Raw genomic sequence first — 14050 nt, 5'->3', positions numbered from 1 at the left:
ACAAGACTGTGAAGCTTTGTGCATTGTTGGAGGATCATTAAAGAAAGTGCATTTGTGTTTGGACACATTTCTTTCTAGTTCCAGCAGCTGCATGGATGATTTGATGGATGAAGATGAGAAAGACAGGGCAAAAAGGTACTCCAGACATATTTACACTTTGCATTCACATTTCTGATTCTATGACTTTTGAAATGTTGATGACTTCACTGTCGCAGAAATTTGAGAAATCATTTTCGGTGCAATTTCTCGAAAATGCCTCCCTAACCGTGTTGGCAGAAAATGGTGTTTTGAAAATGTGCTTGTAATAAGAACGGATCTTTGCAGGGTGTTGACCTCACTTGAAAAACAGCATAGCGACATGTCAAATAAACAGCTCAACTCAATGGGGAAACTCACTAGTCACATCGATAAGACTACCCGGTACTTTGGCTCAAAAAAGATTTGCAGTCTTTTGTCTCGTAAACATTGCCTCCAACCAACATCTACATAATTAAACAAATACTCCACTGTGACAATATCTAGCGCTCTGACCAGATTTAGAAAGTGGATAATTTCGTTCAATACAGAATTGGAAAAAAAAATGAGGTGAAGTGTCATATTTTTGCAGACTGCTTTGTAGCTTATAAAAAACAGACATTATGAACAAACCTGCTGAGGTGGTGGGGACGTCTCCATTGCGAGACAGCGAAAATAGTGCTATTTCTAATTTTGTTTCAATTAGTTTAATCTGGGATTGTATCAAAATGTAACGGATTCTTCCTTCTCCAAAACCTTTCGCTGTGCTAGTGGTCTCAAAACGTTGCTCTTGCCTTCTTCTGGAAACTGACTGACCTTGTCTTGACCGCTTCAGGGCATCCCGAAACAAATCAGAAAAGAAAAGAAGAGACCAGTTCAATGTGCTCATCAAGGAGCTATGCACCATGCTGCAAGGCCAAGGCCATCCTCGGAAGATGGACAAGTCCACCATACTACAAAGAACCATCGACTTCTTACAGAAACAAAAAGGTAGGGCCGACCCACGCAATTCTTGTTTGTTTTCCCTTAGTTACCGTCGATAGCGACGGTACCTCGTCATTCACTAAGGTCTTACTGAAACTGTGCTTGCTGTGCAGACATCAGTGCTCAGAATGAAACGTGTGACGTGAGACAAGACTGGAAGCCTTCATTCCTCAGCAACGAGGAGTTCACCCAGCTCATGCTCGAGGTAAAAAAAAAAAAGCAAGAAGATGCACTACACTGACATCCTCTCATCCAGATGTTTTCAATACGGAAAACTGGGCAAGGATCGGCTAGCCGGCACTTCATCTGCTGTAGCATGAATACGGTCCAGACCCTCTCATTGCGTCTGCTGACAATAAATCAGTCACCAAATTTGCTGTTTAACTGTTCTATTGTTTTCTTTTACAGGCACTGGATGGTTTCTTGATAGCATTAACTACAGATGGAAACATCATATACGTGTCGGATAGTGTGTCTTCACTTATTGGACACTTGCCGGTGAGTGTAAAAGCATAGAGGAGATGCATGTCTTCTTGCTGCTTTGACTGTAAAGCTGTACTACCGTATCACTTCAGCTAGGTTCACACTGCATCTCAATTCATTTTTTTTTTTGCCCGTCTGCAACACATATCGAATTTTTTCATGCAGTGTGAAAAGTACAATTCAGATTTTTTTCCCCAAACATGACCTGGGGCTATTTCGTGTATTTATATAAATCGGATATGTATCCAATGCGTATGAACGCTCATCTGTCGATATCCGACCTATATGTCACCAAAATCTGCAAAGTTGCTTTGAGTGTTTTCTTGATATTTGACTTTAATTGAATTCCACTTGAAACATGGAGCATTGCCGTAAATTGACATATGTGGCAATTTATTATGCGCGGCAATGACATGATGTCAACTTTACATAGATGTCTCACTTAATTAAGAAGATCGAAAAGCCTCGTTTCATTTCCCCAAAATATTTCTACCTCCTCCCGTCTTACGCCTCTAATGATATGAGATGATGAGTAGAACCATATTTACTTCTGTAAACACTGTTTTGTTTGCCTGTCACATCACGGACGCTTTGCATTCACATTACAAGTCGCATTTGTTTTTGTATTGCGAACGAGTACATTAAAAAGGATTTAGCAAAAAATCTGAATTGTGCATGGTGCCCTGCAGTGTGAACATAGCCTTTGTAACAAACCCATTAAATTCTTAACACTGAATTGCATCTATTTACTGTTTGGGGACAGTTTTGTGACCATAATGGATTTGAAATAAAACAAGGTGGGATTCAAGTGGAGGCTTTCAGGAAGCCTTAAGAGGCTTCACAAAAGCATTTGATTTGTACCATTAATGACAATGTACTCTTTGCAGTCTATGACTGTTTATATTTTGGAGCCCACATACCTAGCCAACCTCGTAGAGATGGTTGCCAGGCCTTCACTCGCTACCACCTTCAGCTGCAGCTCCTTTGTGGGTCTTACTACCTTCACGTTTATGCTCAGTAAGCGAAACATGGCTTACTGTTCGACAACTTTGACGTGTAAGAGGACAATAGTATTTTGAAGAAGATAGGTATGCCATTGTCAAACTGTAAATACAGACACTTTACAACACCATTCGAGAACAAGAATGTCAGATTAAATTCACTGGAAAAGTCCTCTGTTTACCAGAATCAGATTCTTTGGACAGATGAAACCAAGAGCAAAGTCTATCAGAATGATGGAAACATTTCACAGCTCAAATCCAAAACGTACACAACATCTTGTGTTAAAAATGGTGGAGTTCAAGTTATTGTATGGATGGATATCACCGCTAATGGATTAGGCTCTCATCGAGACTATATTCTCTGCTGGCATGCAGCCAAATGCTATAAAACTGAGAGGAGGGTGCTTCACAGTGCAGGTTAATGGCCTTGGACATACTTTGAAAGCAACCTTTTTACAGGGAAAAAGGACTCTTGCTCAATGGCCAATTCTGACATGAAGCTAATACAGCTTGCGTTTCACTCGCTGAAGGCAAAAGGCAGCAAGAACCACAAGCAGCGAGTGAATGTGGCCACAGCGAAGGCATGGCAGAGTGTTAACGTTTCTTGTTTCCTTCCTCTCGGTGTGATACTATTGTCCATCATGTTTCCTCGTGTTTACTTTGATTCCTTCTTTTGTGGAAGCCTGACCATTCTTTATCTATCCTATTGCATCAGTCAGATATGGTGGACCAAAATATCTTAAATTTCCTCCCGGAGCTAGAACACGGAGAGGTGTATAAGCTGCTATCATCTCACATGCTGATGACTGACCCCATTGCTGCTGACTTCCTGACCAGTGAGTCGCCTCTTTGCACTTTGTCTGCCCCCTCACAGTTCAGGGCAATTTGTGTGTGCTTCACCAGGTCAGCACAAGTTAAAAATACATGGCAGATGAGTACAGTCAAATCAGTCCGGTCTGGAGGATCTATTTAAACAAGTGAAGAAGCAGGTTGTGGAATTGGGGTCGGTAGTTTATTGGATTGCTGATTGGTGTCTAAAATTAGCCGTTTAGCTAATAATAGTCACATGCTTAGTATCATAGTTTAGACTTTTAATCACTGTTATGTTAACACAGTAATCCCTCAGCAATGAACTACCCAAGGACAAGGCTCTGACCTTAATCCTGCATTACTATTGGGTTTTTCACAGAAATAGAGATGTGACTAGCTAAGCCTAAAAACAGTTACAGAACCATGCGTCATGGACCCAACGCACATCAAAAGCTGCTCCAAATTACCGGGAAACCTTTGATGATGATGCATTTTCTTTGGGTTATTTTATTTATTTTATTAACCATAAAATTATCTACCCTTACTGTTGTGCAGTAAATGTTTATGGAAATGTGGTCAAAGTCCTGTTGTACGACATGAGTCAAAACTGGACTCTGACCAAAGATAATCATAAGAAAATGCCTTCTCTCACACGATTTAAGAAACGTAAACACTCATATTTTAAGTAATAATATTACTTAATATCGTACAATGTTTGTAGCCCAGCTTTCACCCTTTCCTCTCTAGGCAGTTGCACATACAAACACGCCTAACGCTGATTTGTTTTGGACTAGCCATTCTGTCAACACCGAATTAAATTTAAGATGCTGTATTTAGGTGAGGCACATGTGGAATTTTGCTGTCACCTTGCCCGAGGGAACATCGATCCAAAAGAGCCGCCTGTGTACGAGTATGTCAAGTTTGTCGGAGATTTCAAGTTTCATAACAATGGTGAGCGTCGCATTTTATTAACACAACGAATCAAGTAACTTTCCATGACAGAAATCGGACTGTTATTTCTCGTAGTGCCTACGTCCTCTTGTAATGAGGTTGAATTGACGTTACCAAGAAGCCTGCAGACGTCGCTGGAGGAGCAGGTCTGCCTCATTGCCACTGTGCGATTAGTCACGCCGCAGTTTCTCAAGGTGAGACTTCCTGCTTGTTGTGTTACGCATTCATCTGTGTTAGCATTATTTAGCGAATGAGGCTGAAGCATCCCACATTGTGGCAGTGAACTTTGCTGAGGCTTTTCTGAACAAAACCTTGAGACTCAGTAGTACCTTGCACCTTGCAATTTACATTGATGCTTTGTATTGTTGCTCATTGAGTTACAAAAATATTACCGTAACAGATTACTTCAACATCCACGAAGTTTTAGGGTTTTTTTGTTTCCTTCGTCAAGTAAGAAAAACTCACTTGAGTTACAAAAATATTACCGTAACAGATTACTTCGACATCCACGAAGTTTTATTTTATTTTTTTTCCTTCGTCAAGTAAGAAAAGCTCATAGCCTTTCATAGAAAGTCTTAGGCTTGCTGCGATGCTTGAGTAAACATTGCTCGTTGTGAAGTCATTGAGGTGACTTTCCCCCTCCTGTGTTCCTTTTGTTTCGTTTTTTAATTATTTATAGGATTTGTGCAATGTGGATGATCCTTGCGATGAATTCACGTCCAGACACAGCCTCGAATGGAAGTTTCTGTTTTTAGATCACAGGTAAATGTCAGCGATTCCAATAACGTCAGAAACCAGCTCTGTGTTGATGGGGTTTTTTTAACACACTTGTTGTTATTTGTTACAGAGCTTCTCCAATCATCGGATATTTACCCTTTGAAGTTCTTGGAACATCTGGCTATGATTACTATCATGTGGACGACTTGGAGCTTATAGCTCAATGTCATAAGCAACGTGAGTAACCCAGACTGCTGCCGCTTCTTTCTTCGTAACCTGGAATGGACGTCTTACTGACTGAGGGCATTCATTTCACGAATACACAATAAGAACCTAGAGCCCGACAAATCTACATTTGCTCTGTACAGGCTCATTTGTACCACGGAGTACAGATGAGTCACTTTTTCTATTTTCATTGTCAACTGTTGCAAACAGTACAGAAATAGCACAGCGGTAGGCTATATAATGGATGGTGCAAGAACCACTACAGTCCATCGACGGGCGGGTCAACTGAGAATTGTCACTAGAGTCCGATAACATTGAATGGGAGGAACCCCGAACTTCATTTATTGTAAATAGCCACTAGCCAAAAGGAAATGAATAGCAAATGCTGCATGTTCTCTATTTTTTTTTTTTTTTTTTTTTTTTTTTTTAATGCCATGTTCTGCTTCCTCGAATTTGATGATGCTGTCATATTATTTATTCAACTATCATCATTTGGGAGACCAAATGTCGACTGTTTTTTTTTCTGTCCCCAGTAATGCAGTTTGGAAAGGGTAAATCCTGCTATTATCGCTTTCTGACGAAGGGTCAGCAGTGGATTTGGTTGCGGACGCACTACTACATTACTTATCATCAATGGAACTCCAAACCTGAGTTCATCGTGTGTACTCACACTGTTGTCAGGTGAGATTTCGTTTGTTGTTGCTTCCCCGCAAGAAGGATGTGTACCCTCTTTTGGTGTCCTGGGATTAAAAATGCCTATGAGGCACACGTCTTCCTGGAGAAGCACTGTGACTTATATTCAATTTATTTATTTATTTTTTTGTGATTCAGTTATGCTGAAGTACGAGCTGAAAGGAGGCGAGCTTTTGGCCTTGAGGAGCTGTCTCCTCCTGAGATAGCTCCCTCCTCTGTGAAGGTAAATGTCCAGAAATTTCTCTCTGACATCTACAAATTATGCGATCTGAGCCCCTTGTTTGGTATGTTTTAGGCCCAAGAGTTATACTTGGACATGTGCTCCACACTGGATCCGCCACCGGACAGAAACAGCGGTGCACGTTCGGTCTCCTCCCACAGCTCTCGGAAGTCCTCCCACACAGCACTGTCAGACTCCGCGTGTGAGTCATCCTCTGCTCCCTAAAGTGCTAACTCACTTAAGAGGTTGACATAATACAAGATGATTCTCCTGTGTGGCTGCGGGATTTGATGTCCAGTATCAGCAATTTAGAAAACTGGAATACTGCAAGATAATCCAGCCACTCACCCATCCATCCATGTTCTATAATGCATGTTCTCTTTAAGGTTAAGGCTGAGATTAAGTTTATTCCAGCAGACTACACCCGGTGCCAACCAATCACAGGGCATATACAGACACATATAGGACACATGTAATAGGTCTATATATTTCCTTCCACCAAGAGGTATTGAAGTGTTTTAATTTCTGTTTTGTATGGTCCGGCCCGGTCTTATATAATACTCCAAAAAGGAATTGCATTTTCTTACGTGAAATAATTTACTATTTTTGGCATATCTGTTTCAATAGAACTATTTCTCACTCCCCAGAATCCAAAATTGTTACGTCTTGCCCTGGTAACATGCTGTATGTACTAAGGGACAAATGAAAACGTAGCGCTCTATATAATAACGGGAATTGAGGCTCAATGCATTCCCCGTGACTCGTAATTTAAAAATAAATAAATAAATGGGAGCATTGGCTTCATCATTCTGCTAACGCACAATAGGGTGGATAGAAAAACAAGTATATCCCGTTCCATATTTTTTTTTCTTTGCCATAGCAACAGAAATATTCTCCCTGCTCCAGAATGAAAGATGGTGCCAACCCATCATATGCCATCCTCCATGAGGCAGGAAATGGCCTAGCATGTCACAGACCAAGCCCAAATATATGGCTTTTCACCCATACAAAAGTGCCATCCTAGTGTAATCTGCTAAGCAAAACTTCCGTGGAACTTGCGGTTAATTAAAGTTGAGTAAATTCCCCACGTATATGCTGCTTTTATGATTAAGTTGTCTCTCATTCTTACTTTAGCCAACCTTGTTGATTTTTGCCTCCGCTTGCTCAGACTCCAGCTGCTTCTCCACCCACCGGGGCCACAAACACTAAACAGTTCCCCCTTCTGTGCATTTGCGAACAAGTCGCAGTATTAGCAAGCAATATACTGCAAACATCAGTTATATTACAATCACACTATGACATTTTCTCCATCTTTTTCCTTGAATAATTACATCACGATACAGAAATACCGCAATGATCATCATATTGTGAGAGAACCAATGAGGCCCACGTTTTGAGGAAATATTATGTTCCTCAGTACCATTGCTGATTCAAGCGTGTGATCTTTATTCTGTGCAGCAGCAAACTCGTACACAGACACCTGCACACCGTCATGGCAGTCGACTTCTATTGGGACTGAGAGGACGCCTGCCAGACTCCAGGTTGGTCGTTCAAAGGTCAGTTTAGACTTAGGGTGTGCGTGTGTGTGTGTGTGTGCGTGTACGTGATTGGAGATAATGGAGGGAAAAGGTTGGTGGGAACTACTATAAAAAAATCAACACAATATTTGGAATGGTCAAATTTACAAAACCTGTATCATCTTCACCTTGTAGAATTCGATCCAAAGACAAAATTCCTTTGACCTGGTGCCCCAAATGAGACTCCCTATTTCTCCTCCATGCAGCAAGAACACAGCGATGGTTAGTGTTTAGACTTCCCTTCCTGTCATTTGTCTTCCTCTCTTTTGTTTTGTTTGCGGTGCGGTTAGGTCTCCTGCTGCTGCTGTGTGTGCGTGAGAGCGCTTCCTCCCAACTGTGTACATTGCCTCCAGGTTATAGGATTAAGTGCACAAATCAGACGACAGCTCAGACATTTTTCAGATTAGCATCTGCTTTAAATGTCGCTTTGGAACGTTCAGCAGTTTGTTTCAAACCATTAGACATGTAAAGTCTATGTACATGACTATGTTATTGCATCATATTTCTCATTTACTGCTTTTTAGGAAAAGCCAGAATACAAGAATTTAGACATATGAATCCTGTGTTTTCAGCAACAGCAAACGCACCAGCAGTCGTCCATGTTTCAGCTGCAACAGCCTCAGCTGGGTGTCATGAACCAGCTGAAGGAGCAACTAGAGGAAAGGACACGCATCCTGCAGGCCGACATAAAGACGCAGCAGCAGGAGCTGCATGACATCAAGGAGAAGCTTCACCTCGCTAATCTTCAGGTAACCAACACCTCATGTTAAGCTCGACACCCGAGAGCACGTCGGCCAGCAACATGTATCACATGCATCTCTGCTTGTGACAGAACAAAGCTATGTTGGTATTTATACATCATGCGGTTTGCATCAATTACCGCAAATTATCAAATTTATTTCCATCAATTCCAGTGGCGAGGGTTCCAAAAATTCCTCACACCGTTGAATATTACTGAAACAAAACAAAGCAAAGTCTTTGCAAAGGTTCTGGTGGATCTCTTGTTTTGGATCTCATCTGACTGTGCAGGTGCCCCTAATGCTGAGACTGATGAGTGCACATGTCATCTGGGTTAATTAGTCGTATTGGGTAGGTAAGCCCTCTGTTGGCTCACCTCCCACATTAACAGGGGAAATGGCCCCACCAAGAGGCAGCATACAAACCTAATGACCCGCATACAGTAACATTAGTGTAGCAATGATTCAGTTTCCTGATGACTCAGAAGGCACTCATGTTAAGAAGCCACTTTTCTGTTGTATTCAATGAGCGTCGATTGACATTTTCTCACTGTGCCTTGTAGATGTTGCTACAACAGCCTATACACAACGAAATTGGCCAACAGCCGTCGCAGCAGCAGCAGCCACAGCCGCAACAACCGCCGCAGCAGCAGCAGGGCCCGGGCAGGCCAGCATCACAGAGCCAATCAGGGGTCATCAGGCAGCTCGCAGGCCACCCGAAGCCACCGTCCTGCGGTGCTCACAGTTCGTCCCCTCACTCGCTTCTGAGAGAGAACAGCTCGCCCTCGACACAGGTACGCCCCACAATAAAATGTCTAACACACAAGCGGTAGAATTTCTGTTTGAATATATTCAAGGTTACCAACTACTGATCTTTTTTTCCCCCATCACTCCAACAATATTCAAAAGGTCCCACAGAGGATATCTCGAAGCGGTCAGGTGCAGTCAGTGAGTTTGCCCGTGCAGACCAACACGAGTCTGACCATGCCCTTCTACAGCAACCCCATGATGTTTTCTCAGACCAACACGAGGCCTCTACATGACGCAAACCAAAGACACGCGAACAATGACTTTAGCCAAGATGGACAACTCCGGTAAGTCACACATTGGGATATACTCGGAGAGAGCACTACTTCAATGAACAATTGCTTCAGATTACATTTTGTAGTCATGAGTAAGAAATCTGGTTAAGTTCAATATGTTTTCTGCAGGAAATGTAGTGTAGTTTTTGAAGGACTGCTTTCTCCAAATTTTGTTTGAGAACTGGATATTTGGGGTCTATCCATGTATCAACCGATCTACCTACGTCATAGATAGACGATCGAAAACTATGATTATATCCTATAGGATGCTCCTGAACCAGCCAATGCAGACACTGGTCCCCACGAGCAGTGGGTCCACACAGTCCTCCCAGCAGTGCAACATGGGCATTCCCCAGACCATGTGAGCATTTTCCCCAACTCACCACCTCCATCCCGACCCTCCCATGTCTGACCTGTGAACTGTTGCCTCCCTACAGATATACCTTAGAGCAGCAGATCATCACGCCCTCGTTCCCCATGCAACAGGTCAACTGCAACGCCGTGCTTGTGCCCTCTCAGGTGTTCACGTCGCCTATAATGATCCCACACAACAGCTTCATCTCCCACCAGTCGCAACAAAGCTATCAGGCTCAGCCTCAGGCCTCCCAGCACTCCCTGCATCTGCAGCAGCCCCAGCAGTTCTTTCAGGTGTGACGTTCAGCCATCTTAGGCTGTTATCGATCTGTTGCGTAATCTTGTTGTGGCTTTGCATTTGCTTAAAGCAGCTCTCATGTCACCATAGCAACAGCGCGTCAGCAGGCTGTTCAGCAGAAGATTTGCATTTTCTTCAAGATTCAACTTGAACCAAAGCGTCAACTGACACTTAAATTGTAAATAATGGTATCATTTATTTACAACTCGCTGAAATATGATAAATACAACCAGAATAAGAGTGAGATTATACATTTGTGATGGTGTCAGTAAAAAATGAGCATTATTATGCTTCTAAAGGCAGTTTTTTTTAATACTGCTTCTCATGAAACTGCAGCTAATGAAGCGGCTGCTGTGAGTGCAGTATAATGAACCGTCATTAGGGCCTGATTGATTTTTTTTTCAGGCCGATGCAGAATTTTGACAGAAAAAAATACAGATTGCGGATTAAACAGATGATTAATTTAAAAAATATGTAAAATGTATAAAATACCCCCCCGAGTTTCTAGAGTACCACACTTGATTATTCGAAAGGCCTGATGTGATATCGCCTGCTGACCTGTTTTTTGTTTTGCAGATGACTCAAGGACTTGTGCACAGCGGATCGACTCCAACATTCTTACACACCGCCAATATCCCACAACAAGGCACTGTGGGATACATCCAGCAGCAGCAGCCGCAAACACAACAGCAACAGCCACAACAAAGACAATACCAACATTCCCAAAACCAGAATGCTAATGTTTCAGACTTGAGGAATATGCTAACGCGGTAGCACTGTGGAACTTGCAAGAGCACCGAGCTCTGCGTCCTGTTGCTGTCGTTGGAAGTCAAAACTGGCATCGAGGCGGCAAACTGATGAGAGCGCCTGAACATTTGATGTGAAGCTGCTCGCCTCCACGAAGAAGTGCCGGAGTAAAACGGCGACGGGAAAAGGACCTGAGGAATGTGATGATGAGAGGCGGGGCCTTTCATCACCAGCCTGCAACACACTCAGCTGTCATTGAAACAAGTGAATTTATCACCGCTGTCACAAGGACGCCACTTTCATTTCACAAGTGTCTGTTTGCACTTTTGGTACCAAGCCCCACCCAAGAAGAGGATACAGTATTTATTTTTGCCTATACGTTTAATGTTATAAATGTTCCCTCTAAGCAGTGGCTTCACAGTGATCTTACTTTCCTGACAACCTCCTTCGGTGAAATCCAGAGCATTGCTTTTAATTTTCCATTTTGATGAGTTGGATGTCACGCCCCGTCTAAATACTACAAACGCGCGCCCAGATTTTGTTTGAATGAAGAAGGGCTTCTTTAACAGCCGTCTCTTGACACGACTCCTCTGATGAGCCCTGTAGCAGCACCCCTCCACTTGTTTAACAATTAAATATAGGAGGGTGGGTTGTCTAATGTGCCTTTTAACCATGCTACTAGTACCATGGTGCAGTTCCAATGTTGTGTCTGACTACGGCTTTAAAAATCCTGCTCAGGTCCATTTGGAATACAAAGTTTATTTTCATTGATGGTAATTTATATATATTTTTTGCCCACATTAGATTGAAAATAATATATGGTTAGATTTGTATAGGAGATTAAATAGATAGATCTATGTATATTGGATGCCTTTTTCAACCTTAACTTGCCCCCACCAAACAATTGAAGCACTAGCAGCAATGATATTCTCATTATTTTATTAAATAACTTATTTGCAGAATACATTTGTTGTAAAACAGACATGGGATTAAGAAAGCAGTTTTGTATATTGAGATTATGATTTATGTTGATGTTCATGCAGGAATTGATGGGTCACCACTTGTTTTAAAGTCTTACACCCACCTCATTGCATTTCATTGAGAAAATCCACTCACAGAGAAAGATGAGAACAGACTGATGTGCTGTCTAAAGACAGTCAAATCGTTATGAACTATACGCTGCAATACACTGATAGTTGACTCTGAAGCCAAATGCTAATTATCAGAAATATACAAGTGTATGTGTGTAAAATGAATTTTTCACTCCAATCAATTAGGATAACAAATGGTGCAAAAAGGTGGGCCTTTACAAAGATAATCATGCTCTATTCTACTTATGACCACACATAGTTCATTGAAGACTAAATTATCACCAGTTCTGTTGGTGGTTCCATCTCACCCCCGACTCTAATGAGGACAAGTGCTAAAGAAAGTGGACGGATGGACATCAAATGTAGTGTACTCATTTAGCCTACCGGTATGTTGATATCGTGCTTTACGAGTTACTATCTTTGTAAAGGCTCCCCGTTTGCATTGGATTGTGCAAGTGTAACTTGTCAGTCACGAGTGAAAAACTGTTTACAAAAATATACGACAGGCTAGTGAGTGTGCATGCATAATGATAGCATATCACAGCAAAGCTGGACAGATGAACTGCTGCTCATTACCCCAAAATCAAACAGTTTGTTTTATTCCTCATGAGTATTTCTGTCATTATTTTTTATGATGGAAGCCTCTTTACAGCACGCTCACTTGCCTGTCTGTTTTTACCCCGAGTTCTCATTGTTTCCATTTGAGTACATGTTTTTCTGCAGCGGTTGAGAACCACGGAGGAAGAAAACAAGCCCAGTAGCTACTCTTTGACTTATGTGCAATGTCCCTTTGAGAATGTTAATTTATGCTGTATATTTACAATGTTTCACTACAGGTGTGTAAAGATGTGTACATTACGCCACTAATGGTACTGTGTAAATTATATTTTTCTAACTTACCCTGACATTCCTCCAGGCAGAGAACACAATTATTCCCTTCACAATGATTACAGCTTTGAGACTTGGGAATGTGGTACAGCCTTTGTTTTTGATGGCCCGGGCAGGTTACAACATCTTGTGGTTGACCTGTGACATTCTGGTTTTTAAAGCTAAGCAGTGCCATGCCATCAAGTGATACATTTGTTACGATAATACATGTCCTTAGGCATAATGACATTTACTCTCAAGCTGTTGCTCATCTATCATGAAGATAGGGAGTTGAGGTTTTCACGTGTGGACCTTTCAGTCCACATCTTTGCCTTGCATCGATATTAAATAAAACATCTCACTTGTGACTGACTCATAAAAGAGTTGACGCAGTGAAGTTAAACCTCCAAAAGAATTTGCTTTATCAAATGAAAACGCCCCCTTGTCCCCCTGAAATCTAGATGCAAACGTTAAAGCCCCCAATCGGTGCAGTTTGCGAGAATATTTAGCTCTAAATGGGTGCGGTTTCAAAAACCATCCCCTCACTTTCAGCTTCATGGGCTTTTTCCATTAAGTGTCAATGTTTTTGAAGGTTTTGATTTTTCAAGTGACACTTTCCATTTGTATGTGAGAAAATGAAGGCCAGCGGCTGAGGAACACAAACCTGCTACACAGCCATTGCTGCCATTTCCGTGCAGAAAACACAGTGAATATATTGTATATTAGAATGTACAAAAAAACACTAGATGATATAGTTTATTTTCTATGTCTAATAGAATGCATATGTATGTTACATGATTTTAAAATTAAAGTAATTTTGTAACAGATAAAGAAGTGTCTTATTAGTGGAGATGAGGCTTTGTTGTGTTGATGTTGCACAGTCGCTTTTATGTACTTTTCTGCCCCTGTATTTACCATTGAAATAAGCTTTAAATATATTGTTGAAAATATAATAACAAATTGAGTTTACAGCCTAAAATATCTTGATATTAATTATGTTATATTGAATTATTTATAAATCAACCTGGTTATTGTGAAATATTTGGAAATAAATATTTTCAAACATACAGTATGCATTGTGATTGTGAACAAAAACAAATTGGACATGCTTTTAATTTATTTCATTATCTTATGATTCGGTTAAGATCACGTTGAGGATTTGCATTATATTGTGTGTGTGTGTGTGTGTGTGTGTGTG

At 41.4% G+C, this 14050-nt stretch overlaps 1 protein-coding gene across 3 annotated transcripts; it reads left to right on the top strand.

The window, feature by feature from the left end:
• Window positions 1-6: 6 nt before the first annotated feature.
• npas2 (neuronal PAS domain protein 2) lies at window positions 7-11661 on the top strand. 3 transcript variants are annotated; one of them, XM_019864359.1, is made up of 21 exons: window positions 7-135; window positions 851-1005; window positions 1113-1204; window positions 1408-1497; window positions 3199-3319; window positions 4131-4244; window positions 4320-4438; window positions 4924-5006; window positions 5092-5198; window positions 5720-5867; window positions 6018-6102; window positions 6175-6301; window positions 7558-7655; window positions 7812-7898; window positions 8249-8425; window positions 8977-9207; window positions 9323-9361; window positions 9434-9507; window positions 9761-9856; window positions 9933-10143; window positions 10724-11661. In XM_019864359.1, exons 1-21 carry the CDS (start codon window positions 92-94, stop codon window positions 10919-10921), a joined length of 2496 nt encoding a protein of 831 aa, XP_019719918.1. In that variant the 5' UTR covers window positions 7-91; the 3' UTR covers window positions 10922-11661. The 3 variants fall into 3 exon arrangements, with proteins under 3 accessions (XP_019719918.1, XP_019719917.1, XP_019719919.1); XM_019864358.1 differs by having other exon boundaries at window positions 9323-9507; XM_019864360.1 differs by lacking the exon at window positions 7812-7898 and having other exon boundaries at window positions 9323-9507.
• The last annotated feature ends 2389 nt before the right edge of the window (window positions 11662-14050 follow it).

This window comes from Hippocampus comes, unplaced genomic scaffold (genome assembly GCF_001891065.2).
Source record: "Hippocampus comes isolate QL1 unplaced genomic scaffold, H_comes_QL1_v1.1 scaffold57, whole genome shotgun sequence".
NCBI classification, from domain to species: Eukaryota; Metazoa; Chordata; class Actinopteri; order Syngnathiformes; family Syngnathidae; genus Hippocampus; species Hippocampus comes.
This window is presented reverse-complemented; position numbering and strand designations above follow the sequence as displayed.

Bases quoted from the DNA above. Each gene is read 5' to 3' on its own strand.
- npas2 (XM_019864358.1), top strand. From the start codon at position 92: ATGGATGATTTGATGGATGAAGATGAGAAAGACAGGGCAAAAAG. The intron at 4,439-4,923 runs GTGAGACTTCCT...AATTATTTATAG, and splicing joins TCACGCCGCAGTTTCTCAAG to GATTTGTGCAATGTGGATGA. The intron at 6,302-7,557 runs GTGAGTCATCCT...TATTCTGTGCAG, and splicing joins AGCACTGTCAGACTCCGCGT to CAGCAAACTCGTACACAGAC.